This window comes from Xiphias gladius, chromosome 15, assembly GCF_016859285.1.
Source record: "Xiphias gladius isolate SHS-SW01 ecotype Sanya breed wild chromosome 15, ASM1685928v1, whole genome shotgun sequence".
Classification (NCBI taxonomy): Eukaryota; Metazoa; Chordata; class Actinopteri; order Istiophoriformes; family Xiphiidae; genus Xiphias; species Xiphias gladius.
The window spans coordinates 6308947-6321629 of NC_053414.1; the positions used below are offsets into that span (position 1 = coordinate 6308947).

The 12683-nt window shown below is 42.2% G+C and overlaps 1 protein-coding gene across 1 annotated transcript in view; it reads right to left on the reverse strand.

The window, feature by feature from the left end:
• The window catches only part of LOC120800371 (voltage-dependent T-type calcium channel subunit alpha-1I-like), a 218364-nt gene that overhangs the window by 9271 nt on the left and 196410 nt on the right, over positions 1-12683 (reverse strand). Inside the window, exons 33-34 of the mRNA XM_040146439.1 lie at positions 10809-11258; positions 768-908 (exon numbers count right to left, since the gene is read on the reverse strand). Coding sequence (XP_040002373.1) covers positions 768-908; positions 10809-11258 — 591 coding nt within the window. The remainder of the gene's footprint in view (positions 1-767; positions 909-10808; positions 11259-12683) is intronic.

The window sequence follows — 12683 nt, forward strand, 5'->3', positions numbered from 1 at the left end:
TTGCCAAAAAATAGGCGAGGCAAAAAAAAACCTTCCAATTCTACCATTTTGTGCCTCTGTCATTTTGAGTATATCTTATACTCATTCCGACCTTTGATCTGATCACAGGGGTTGAAGAACAGTAACCGCTTTATTTTGGGTTCATTATTTTTGGGCTTATGCACAAAAATGGGGTTGTCTGTTTAGGGGTTGAACAGGACACATTGTGTGCCTTTACCTGCCTATGTGTGTGTTAGCATGAACAGAAATTGACAACACTTGCCCTGAAAAGGATGCAGATTTTGTGTGATTGACAACTTTGTGCTGCCCTCAGGTTAATCCCACCCGCTGTTATTTGAGTTCAGTGAGCTACAAGGTGAAGAACACCATACAATATGTATTTAAAAGGAGAGAAGAAGGAAGAAACTGCAATATAGAGACAGTAGAATACGACTGGCGCAGCACCACTTAGATCCAACAGGAGTAAAAACAAAGCTGCTGCTCCTGATGCTTGGGTGAACCATGTCGAAAAGGGGAAAATTAATGCGCAGTGATTGGTAGAAAAAAGGATAAAAAGCCTTTATTAACATGGCGACATGACTAAAAACAAGACCAATGTGTATTGATCGTACACCAGCTTTCTTCAGGGTCAACAAACCTTGGTAGTTATTTATAGCTTGCCTGCTACATGGAATAAGAGAGAAGGGATGAGTGTGTGTGTGTGTGTGTGTGTGTGTGCGTGCGTGTGTGTGCGCATAAGTGTGCGTGCGCCCCCCCCCAGCACAAACCTCTTGTGGGTGACTCTTACAGTCCTTGCAGACAGGAGGAGAGCAGTAGTGGTGGAAGACTGAGCCGGAGAGGTTGTCAATCATGTCCCCTTCCAACGAATCCTTAATCAGCAGAGACACACTGTCCAGCCACTGGCTCTCCTGCAACACACACACACACACACACACACACACACACACACACACACACACACACACACACACACACACACACACACACACACACACACACACACCCACCCACAGACACTGCATTGACCTTTCTGGTCTGTTTGTAATTAGCACAGAGAACAGTAGCTTTCTTCAGAACCCAGAGAAGTTCCGGTACATTTATGGGGGACAGATATAATGTGCTATGGATGCATATCATTATTTAATAATTATCATCAATTATTTATCCAATTAAAGCAGTAGAGTCACATACATATCGTTCTTTTTCTTTTCCTCCTCCTCCTCCTTGTAATAAACATACTCACATACTGTGTACACATTATTTATTGGGGCAGTTTAAGATGCTTATTCTCTTTCTTTGCGAGAAGATTTATATCAATTTCACGTCTGTTTTTTACATTTCGGTCAAAATACAGACTAAAACAAACAAGATTCAATGTGTCGATTAGCGAGCTTCATCTGACATTTTGAGGAATATCGGTTTATTCATTTTCTGGCTGTGATTTATTTTGGAAGATTGATACTGCTCACTGTCTTGTTTTACAGGGGGGTTATGTGCTGGACTATTTCTTGGCAACCAGTGAGGAGACTCCAGCAAGATACTGGTTCCGGCCAAGAAGCAGTCACACACATAACCCTCTGTGAAACAATGAATAGTTGTATTTACACTTGGTTTTCTGTACAGACTAAACAAACGAGAGACAATAAATTCCCCCTCTTTCTAGTCTCTTTCCAAACTAAGCTAACCGGCTGAATATGAATAAGTGTATTTCCTAAAATGTCAAACTATTTCTTTCAATTCTCACTGCTGTTTTCACGCTGCATACGGAATGAGAAGTTACACAATGTATTATGAAAGCAACGGCTGTCACAGCCACAAAAATAACTATCTACCTATCTGTCTGTCTAAAAGTCAGCCGCTGGTCGTTAAGATTTTCTATCATCAGGTTTCCCGCTGAGGGTCTACCTTTTTCCCTGACACAAAGACCTTTTCTCACTTTGTCAATCTCTCTCATGTTTTTTCTTTTTCTCATGCTGCAAAATTCATCATCCCTCCTGCCTCAATTTCAACCCTCTCACATTGCTGCCGTCAACCTATTTTATAGCCACCGTGCACGTTGTACAGCAAACACATTCACTGACTCACCGTCTTATCCATCTTTTACGTCTGCTTCGAAATCTCACCTACTCATCTCCTCTCTCCCCCCTTCATCTTATTCCTTCCTCCCTACGTCTTCTGTATAACACGGGTAATGACTACATCTTGTGTCGTTTAATTAACCGCAGTCTGTTGGAGCTGGTGTTATTTTCAGCCACTGTTGGCTGGTGCGAGGCGGAGATCGGTGGCTTCAAGCCTGCTTCAAGCCAAGCCTGGGGGACAGATGAATGCCATTGTTCTAAGGTTTATTGCATGATCCAATCAAAACAATTACACCAGTCTACTTTAGATGAGCCGTAGATGGTTCAGAATTCCCAATGAATGGCATCGGAGAGCCTGAAGTAATTGGAAGATTCCTGCGTGAAGATCTTACAAAGTCAGCAGCGGTGAGGAAGTCAAGGTCACAAGGGTTGCCTTCTGAGAATAAATGATGAGTTGTTTACATTTTTAGATTTTTCCCCCCAAAAATAAATATTTGGGAAACGAAGATGACTCAACCTTAGATAGACCAAATCTGTTTTGTACTGTGCCTTACAAAACATCACAACTCCAATACTGGCCGTGCGATCATTTATGAATAATAAGGCAGAAAATAAATTCAAAACATTTTTTTCAGCACAAGACAATTCTTATGACATTATTCCAAGACAAATCCTCTTCGAACCCCCAGTTACAAATGCACCCAGTCTCTAGCCTGCATGTATATGAGCTCAGTTGTCCCGAGCCTCACTGCTGTGTGGCAAGTATTTGACGAGCATGTGAGTTAAAGACCGATCATCCACCTAATTCTATCAGTGAATGAGTAATCCATCCAACAAGTACTGAACAAGCCGAGAGTTTTTGGGTTATCATCTAAGCTAGTTTACTTTGGGGGGAGGTAAAACCGTAAGCAAAAGCCCCCTAAACGCCTACAAGAATCCCTCATTTCAAAGGAAAACTGTATGCGGACACCTGCTGTATCACAGGTGTTTACAGAGGGCAGTGTGGGTAATAATCCTGCAGACTGTGTTGGGTCATATCTTGTTCTTTTTGCACAGTGTTACAAGTTGTACACTCATTCATGATTGTGGGGCGTATTATATAACTGGCTGTTGAATAGCCAAGGAACCACATGAAGGTGGAGGCACACAACACAAGTCAAGGACCCAGAGCTGCTACTGCACACCCACCAGTGCAAAGGCTCCTATAGCCCGTATTTACTGATAATAGGCTTATCATATGTAAAAAATGGTGAATGAGCACTTTTAAAAGTTACCATCATCTCCTTCGTCGTCTCTTTTACTCATTAACCTCTTAATGCGTAATCAAATCTACTTTGGCTTGCAGATTAGCCTCTGTTGTTCTCTTTCTTTTCGATTTTGTTTTCAGTCTTATTTTTCTCAGTCAGCCAGTATCGTTTCTCCCTCCCTAGACACCTGGATTTTAAAACTCCATGTTTCATTTTTTTCCCCCCACGTCAGCTCACCTCCTCTGGATGCCTGAAGTTCAAGCTGCTTGTTCCCTCCAGTACCTGCTCTGTCCTACTTTTGCTCTCCATGTGAAAGTTACTGCTAAAAGGGTGTGAGGTGAAGAGGGCAAACAGGAGTCGATAGCCAGACCTTCGCAGCACCCTATGAGCTTACACGTGCACATTATTTCAAGTGCAAGAGATGCACGGTGAGGGGTGAGGCAGCCTGATTGATTTGCTAAGCTGGGGGGTCTTGGTTGTAATAAATAGTGTCCGTGACCCCGTGTGATTCACTGCACTGCCGTCTTGTTTCTCCCGTCCAGCAATCTTCCCGTCCACTCTGAACCCCACACTGTGGATCACTGATACTGTGCAGACACTGAATAACTTCCCCATTTTTTCCCTCAGATTCTTCATATGATGATTTAAAGAGACAGTTCACTGTACATCTGTTTGTAGGTCACGATAAATTTCAAGTCAGTCTTAAATATTTCTTAAATACTACAACTTACATTACACAAAAATGTGGCTAAGCTTTGAGAATTAAATGATCAAGATCATGGCCTAATGCAAAAATGTCATGCACAGCTTGAAAACACAGGGCACACGTCCGCCAGGGCTACACGGGGCTTCCAAATTTGTTTGCACTTCCACTTTGACTCTGCTCCCACACCTTTCCGACACCGGAGTTGGGGAGGGCTGCATCTGACGATTTCTGTGACTTTGTGGAACCGACTATCTGACAAGCGTGCTCACTTTATGCAGCAACTGGCCAGATGTGTGGCAGTCAGAAAGTATGCAGGGTAAACTTTTCCAGGTTCTCTGTTTTCATTCTTTACCATTCTACTACTATTTCTGTCACTTTTCACATGTACAAATGAGCGTGGTGCTGTGAATGCCTTCCAGAAGACACTTTCTGGAGCCGTGTCCTGCTATCTCCATATTTAAATGATGATCCACCTTCTGTCGTAGTTGGAAGACACGTCGCCGAAACTAGCCCTTTTTGAGCACAGCCTGGCCTCTGGGCCTGCAGGTGGGTGCTGGGGCTCATCATTAAACGCTATGTGAACGGCGGCAGTAGCAGCACCTGAAATAGGTTGTAAACGTTGCTTCATTAATATGCCACTGATTGTTTGTCCACACCAGACACATAAAGACGGCAGTATCAATGTCAGCAGCAAGACAGCAGCGGCCACAGTCCCCTATCAGGATCTGGATCTGTTCAGCCACAATACTGCTGTGTTCTCGGGAGTATCCTGACAACCCTCGCAGCCCAATATACAGTCGCGTATCTGAGAGTTGCGAGTTGAAAGGAAAGAAGCTTGAAGTGTAAAAAAAAATGGTCTGGGTCACAGTAACACTCATATGTTGTCAGTGAAGATTGAGCTGCGACTGATTCCAGCGTATCTTCATCAGCTGGTACGTAAAATGGGGCCGCAAGACGTCCCGTCTAAACGTGGCGTGCGTCTGTTCCTGTCTGCTCTGCACAGAAACCCATAATGGCGGCGTCCCAGTTGGTTTTGTGTTATTGATAGGTGGTCTGAATCGGACTTTTGCTACAAATGTGGCTCTTTTGCACCTGTCAAACGGACTATAAATGAAAATGACCGGGCAGTTATTATTTACCACTTTATAAAAAGTGTTTTTCTCTCCTGGTATCTCTAACTCTCACTTTCTTGAGACCCTGCAAACTTCATACTAACCAATTACGACCAGTGTGCGTCCATGTAATGAAACTTGATTGCCCTTTTTCCATCATAATGTTTTGTTCACAAATCACCATGACTATTTACTGCCGGAGTCCTTAGCAAGTTAAATGTTTCCAAAAGCATGAATCATTCAACAGTAATCTGCATAATAACACCGTTCTCTCTTTTTTTTTTTTTACAAGTTTTGTTGGGAATTAACTTATTCCAGATGTTACACCTTCTTTTACAGTAGCTTTTTTACAAAACTTGGATGGACATCATTTTTGACATTTTTGCAGGTATGGCGTTAAGGGTTGAGTTGGAATTCTACAACTGAGTTCTTATCTTCCTCATTAGCATAACACAGCAGACACGATAGAAAGAAAGTCTCATTTTGAAACTCTGAACTTCCTCATATGAGCTGTACATTAATTTAAAAAATGCCCGGCTTGTCTCCGCAGGGAGCCTAAAGGATCTCTGGAAATGTAATGAGCTCTCTGCAAAGGGATTCTGTGTACATCTGTGTGTATCTGTATTACTATACCGTAATAAGTCTGGAATAAGTTGAGTTGTTTTAATCGGCACTGTGTTTCTCCTGGTTTGTTTGCTCTCTCCACTTGTACACTTGTACACTTGTAGCTTGCTTCATCTATAGGGGAATATACAGTGCGGGTCTATGTACCTGCTGATTGGTGCTCTTGGCTGGTAGAAAACTATATTGTTTATGTTCTTAACTTGTTATTTGTCCATGAGCCAAGAAATTAAAAAGGCTGAAGTGCTCTACTTCCTCTTAATTGATCAGAGAGCTGGGATTTACGTTTGAGTTTAAACTGTTAATCAAAGAATTCGTGACATGATCAATCAAAGATTTTGTGACAGTATGAATAAAAAGTTTTAGTTTACCTTTGTTAATATTTAAAATTTGATCAATTACATTAGGCTTTTGGACTTTTGTGTGTTTAATTACTTTTACACATGGCTTTACATTGCTTTTAATTTGGTTACTGGTTGTACTGGTTGTTACTCTGGCTTTGTCAGCTAAGTGTTCCTTGGAAAAAAGAACCTAAATCTTAAAAATGAATGCACGTTAAAACGGGCCGAACGCTGTTCTTATATTCTCACAAAGCCATCTGCTGACCAATCAGAACAGAGGTTTTAAATACAGTGCATATAGAGAGACACTGGAGCTGTCTTTTAACTCCCCTAGTGGTTAAATATATCCGTAGGCTGAGAGACAATAAGCCATAAGCACAGTGAGACTGTGGTAGACCCTGCCACCCACTCACAATCCCACTGTATTTTCCAACCCTTCAGCCTTTCTTTGTGTTCTCTCCCTCCTCCTCTCTCACCCACTGATTCAGTTTCATTCCATAAATTAATTTCCTTTAACACAAACAAAAGTTTTGTTGCTGAATGGGATCCCAAAAGTGATCGGACTCAGGTTTGTGTTACTTCAGCTGAGGGAAAGGACAGAGCATTACAGTAGTTGGGTTGATTATACTTGGACCGAATCCATTCAAGTCTGGGCCAGTTGGTTTCTTGACAATAGATATAATCATCCAGTGTGTCGCGTTTTAAGCCGCAATAATGTACTTTTCTAAAAGTACTTCTCTAGAACAGAGCAAAAAGAAGAGTAAATATTGGACTTAAGGTGCCGGTATACGCCATCACAATGGACTGTTGGTTCAGCGAACAGCTTTGGAAAACCCTGCTCATTGAAGAGTGGCAAGGTGTGCGTACTCCAGGAAGTATGCAGGGTTTTAACTTCTCGACCTAGCTCTCTGTTTTCATTCGAAAATGTGTGCCGCTATCCCCAGATGCTAACGAGTTTGCCATATCGACTTTAAAGGTGATAATACATGTTGTTTCCACTGCGCCCGAGAGGCAAAATAAAAAAATCGTTTTAAGTTCACTCCCTCAACCCCTTGAAGTTCACTCGCATGCAGCTCCCTCTGCAGAGTTTTCAAGTCTTCAATTCACAGTCTCTTTTCTTTTTGGTCATTTTTGTCCAAAACGCAGTGTGAATTAGCAAGAAAAACTGTTTTTGATGAATGCTAATTTCTGTATTGGTTTGGGAACCTGCAAAAATGTGTGTACTCACAGGATTTTGAGGGGTTACCCAGACTCCATTGCATTGTCCTGTGTTTACCCAATCTGTTCAGTTTGTTCCTTCCTGACTGTCAAGACTCAGAAATCTGTGCATGTTGGTGAAATCGTCATAATATCTGGTCTGTCTATTTCCAGCTTTAACTTGGCGGATGTATCTCATTAAATTTCAAACCACATGCTTAAATAATATCATATTTGCAAATTTGTGTGAGCAACAGTCCAGGCTGCTTCTTTCTCGTTATGGCTTTCAAAGTAGAAAGCACTCAGACACCAACACACATCTCCCTCCACCTCTACTAACCAGTGTTTGTGTTTACGGGGTCACTTCTAATGAGCCGCCTTGCAGTTTAATTGGCACTGCTGCCCCCCCGACCAAACAAACTGAAGTTAGGGAGTAACCACTTCACCGTAGACCCACACGATAATTCGGCCAGTAAATTGCATTGAGGCAACTCATTCAATAAGTCAAACACAGTTAATGACTCATTTATTCAGCCACTTGCTCATTCAGTTGCTGCAGCAATCGCTCCGTCTCTAGTTCACTTTTCCAAAGTGCCGACAAACCCTGTCCTTTCACTTTCCCTCCCCTCTTATGCTGCTCTCAATTTTCATAAAAATTTTTTTTCCCTACCTCCACTTCCCAATTTCTCTTATTTCCCCGACCACTATTTACACCACTATTTTCTGCCTCAGCAAGCATTCTTGTAAAAGTACCTGTTCTCATCTGCAGCGTGATTATAAATGCAGCTCGTACTGACTTGCTGTTTGAAATACAATCAGCGGGGGAAAGGAGGAGAGCCGGCCCCGCCACTGCCCCCACTCATGGTATTTTTAGAATGAGACAGTGGCCATTTAGTATCTTTGCATGTGTGTGGGCGTATGTGGGTTTTCTTCGCAGGTTTAAGTGCTCCGTGTGCGTGTGGTTTACATTATTGTATGCATGTGTGTAAAAGTCATCAGTACGTTGTAGGTGCACAGGTAGGGCAGCGGTATTTCATGAATAAAAAAAAAAAACTCCAGGTGCTGCGCGGTCCCACAGAGTTTGGCTGGATGTGCAGCATCGACTGTTGCTGTAGATGAAGTTAACGGAGTCTTGAAATAACCAGCGAAAACATGCCAATCGTGTATTGCTAAGCAGGTCCACAGCCGGTTTTTACACTGCGGCTCATGCAAGAAAATGTTTGTTTTCTTATCCTAAGCTTCTTTTACTTTTATCATTGAGGCTTTGTTTGAACTCTGAAAACTCAGACTTGGGGTATTCCAAGTCTGATTCACCAAACTCGCTTTGAAAACTTGTCATAAATAACTTGTTGCGAACTGATGAGCGCCGCTCTTCCCGAGAAGGTGTGCGTTTGTGAGATTTGATCACTTTCATAGTTGACGCTGCTCAGTTGTTATATGAGGCTACATTTTCTACTCCATCTGTGGGCAAGTTTCATTCACAAAATTTTTTTACCAAAGAGTAAAAAGAGGACTTTCTCACCATGGAGTTTCAAAGTCCTACTTTCGTAAATCAGCAGACAAAACCTGAACAGATGTGGCCGTGTCAGAAGTGGTATCAGGGAAATCAAAACGGTTAGAAAAATGTTAATACAGAGGCCAACAATGTGTCATCAGAGCAGCTCACTGTCACCGAAATAAGGAATGGTTTGACGTGGGGTTTGATGCTTTAAAATGTTTTGCTAAGGGAAAATGGTCAGCGAGTTAGATGGAAGGTGGTTGAGGGGACGTGACAGTCACAGAGATACAAGAGAGGAAATTATAAGCCGGTCCAGGAGGTGATGTTACACTGTCTAGCACAGGGGAGGTGGTTTACCCGACAGCACCCTGTGGACAGACGATGAGGCAGCTGTCAGCGTGAGAATTCTTTTCTAACTTCTGAACTGTAGTCCTTGAGGTGCCAAAATCATCCAGAAAAATTAAAAAAAACCAAAAAGTTGTCTGACTTCTCAGACTTCTTGGCAAGCCAAATAATGACGGTGAACAGAATATTCATTTTGCATTAAGTTTGTTTTAGTTACGTATTTTTATTTTAGTTGATTTCTGTTACATAGGCTTTTTCAGATGAAGACGTTATCATTCATGGGCGAAGGAGGTGTTTTTTTCGGATGTGGTGAGCGGCAGAATATGCGTTCATGACCAAATTCTAGGTTCAAGAAAATATGACTGCCACAGATTTTATTAGGAGCAAATCTGTTTGTTTGAGTGGCTCTTGCATGAGGCTCAATGTTTTGCAGTAGGGCTGCAATTAATGGTTATTTTCTTTATTGATCTCTCAATTTTTTTTAATTTTTTTTTTTATTAATCCATTAACCGTTTGGTCAATAAGTTATCAGAAAATTGTGAAAAATGCCATTCAGAAGTTCTGGGAGCCCAAGTCGCCATCTGGACATTGCTGATTTTGTCTGACCCGCAGTCCAGAAAGGAAACAACAAAACAGAAAATCCCCACATTTGAGAAGCATAAACCGAGTAATATGACATTTTTTTCTTGATAAATCAGAACAGTTGCTGATTAATTTTCAGTTTGTTCGACTTACTGGTTAATCGATTAATCACTGCAGCACCCAGTGGCTAGGTTTTCCGAATGTCACACTCGTGGTGAGACAGCAGCTGTTACCTTGGCTCATATTCTTGCGGGACAAAATAAAAGCACCTCTCAGGCCACCGCTGAAGTGGTACTACACTGGAACTCATAAAATGCATCAGTGCAGTCAGTAATTACATTGCTGATTATATTGTCGAACGTGATATTCAGTGTATGATGATTCATGGGTTTGGCTCTGCTCTCTGAATTTAGAAATAGGGAATATGCAGTGAGGAGATCACTGGTCTCAGAGCCCATCACTCTTCTCTCACTCTCCCACATGATTAGCTTCTGGCGAGAACCGGACATGACATGGGATGCGACCGCGTTACAGTGAAGTATATGCAAGACGTTTGTCTTCCGCGCTTTCCTGTTCGATTCGAATGTTGCTCCGTTTTGTCAGTGCTACTCCATCTCCAGAAAGAAACCAGCATCTTTTCAAGGCCTGAATGCTGTTGCTTGAAAAGATTAATGTATTCAAATGAATGCAGGCATCTGTTGATAGCCTTGAAAAAGGTGATTTGATGATTTGCCGGATCAAAACTGTCCTAAATGAGTGTGATAGGGCAAGAAATGTCTGCTCACTGAATGATCTGAGTATGGCTCCAGTGAAAAATTTAATTAAAAAAAAAAAAAGTGAATGTCAGATATAATAACAATGAAATACCAGTTAAACTAGCATAATTATTTGTCTTCCCTATGATCAGCATGAGTAGGGTTGTAATAGGGTTTACATAAACATCTAGTTTTTCTAAACAGTAATTGTTGCCAACACGCAACATACCCAACAGCACTATATTGCCCAACTCTTATCTGCATTATTGAAAGTGGGGCTCTATCAGCAGTAATTTACTCCCTCGAAAGTCTGAAAGTCCTCTTACCTGAGCAAGAGAGTAGAGCCGACATTGATGGTTTGTGTGTCCCTCATGGGGGGCACCGCCTCCTCCTCCATCTCGCAGCGGTGCCATCACCCCACCAATTGGACCCCCAACTGTCCCTGCTGTAATCGCGCCAGGCACTCCTCCGCCCACGCTTGCCCCACTCGCAGCGCCGCTCGTGGCCCCGGCGATGGCTCCGATGCCTCCCATCATGCAGCAGAGGCCTCCCTGAGCCAGCTCCAGCTCAATCTCAGCGTCCATCTCGGCGTCCTCCTGCGCCTCCTTGTTGGAGTCGTCCAGGTGCTTCATGAGCACGGCCACAACCACGTTTATCAGAACAAACTGAGCCGTGAGCACGAAGGACACGAAATACATTGGAGAGATGAACTGTAGTCCAGCGTGGCAGCCGTAGTCACTGCCCGGACGGCCTGGAGGGCACTCCCTTAGCGTGTCCTGGTGGGCGGTGGCGTATTGGGAGAGTTTAGGTGTTGAGGAAGAGTAGAAAGGTGGCATGTTCAGACAGAAATAAGGGCAAGACAAAAGCAGAGGAAGAGTGGTGGGTATATGAAATGGAAGAATAGTGAGAATTTGTGGAGATGGAAGGGAAGGGGGAATAGCACGGAAAGGTAAGAGAGAAGACAGGGTTGAGATCGATCAGAAGACGACACGTTTACATGGTTACAAGGAACACTTGTTTTAAATATCAGTTCATCTGTTGGCTATTTTTCACAATAATTCATTAATCCTTAGCTTCTTACAATGTTAGAAAATTGTGAAAAACGGCCATCACAATCTCCCGAAGCCCAAGGTCTTGTTTCGATGTCTTTGTTGTGTCTGAGCAACAGTCCAAAACCCAGAGACATTTTGTTCAATTCACACTGATGTAAAACTAAGAAAAGCAGCAAATCATCACATTTGAGAAGCTGAATCCAGCAAATGTTTGGCTTTTTTGCCTCATACATGAGATACACTATTACTGAGTCAGATGAATTTTGTTGAATGATTCAGTTGATAAACCAATTGTTTCATTTACCAATTATTTCAGCATGAATTGAGAGTAAAAAAGTAATAAAGGCGTGATTTAGGATTTAGGTTTAGGATTAGCCATTTAGAATTCAAAGGCTTAGACCAAATCGTTTTACTTGAATCTTAATACTATTTTAAGGGAGCAATCTGATGAGTGATTTCTTTGTGTCCAATCAAAGGGACTGCATGAGAGCACTACTGAAGTAATTTGTAATGGCTTCACATGGCACATTGTCAAACGCTCACACTCCAGCTTGTTGAAAGCTCAAGGTGTTCCGAAATTTGATCTGTCTTTCTTTTCATCCACAGTCCGGCACTCTTTTGAAGAGCCTAATCAGCACTGATTAACTATCTGCCGGATATGGGCTGTGATAACGTTTTAAGAGCCTAGCCGCTCGGGTGTGGTTGGAGAGTTGATTGATGTGGTACATAAGAGTGAAGAAGGGGGATCAAATAGTCTTATAATAATATTATGATATTTTAATCTTTATTCATCTTTGAAAGGTTTTTGTTGAGTGCGCATTTACTTTTCTGATACTATCCCCTGCTGAAGGACACACTCATTTGCACTCACACTCACACTCAAATACCGTCTAGTCCCGGGATGTGAACTGAGGACCTTCATTTACAATCACATTGTGATTCCAAATGAAGCAAAGCTTCTGTCAGTGCTGAGACTGATGTAAACTATATTCAGGCACCTCAGAAAGTATAAAAGAAATGGATGATTGTGCATATCTCTGGAGTCTCAAATAAAACTGCTTTAGACAACGCCTTTTTCTCGTTGACCCCCACGTAAGACAATTTGTGCTGTCTCGGCTGTAGGAGATGAGATGACAGTGAGGAAATTAA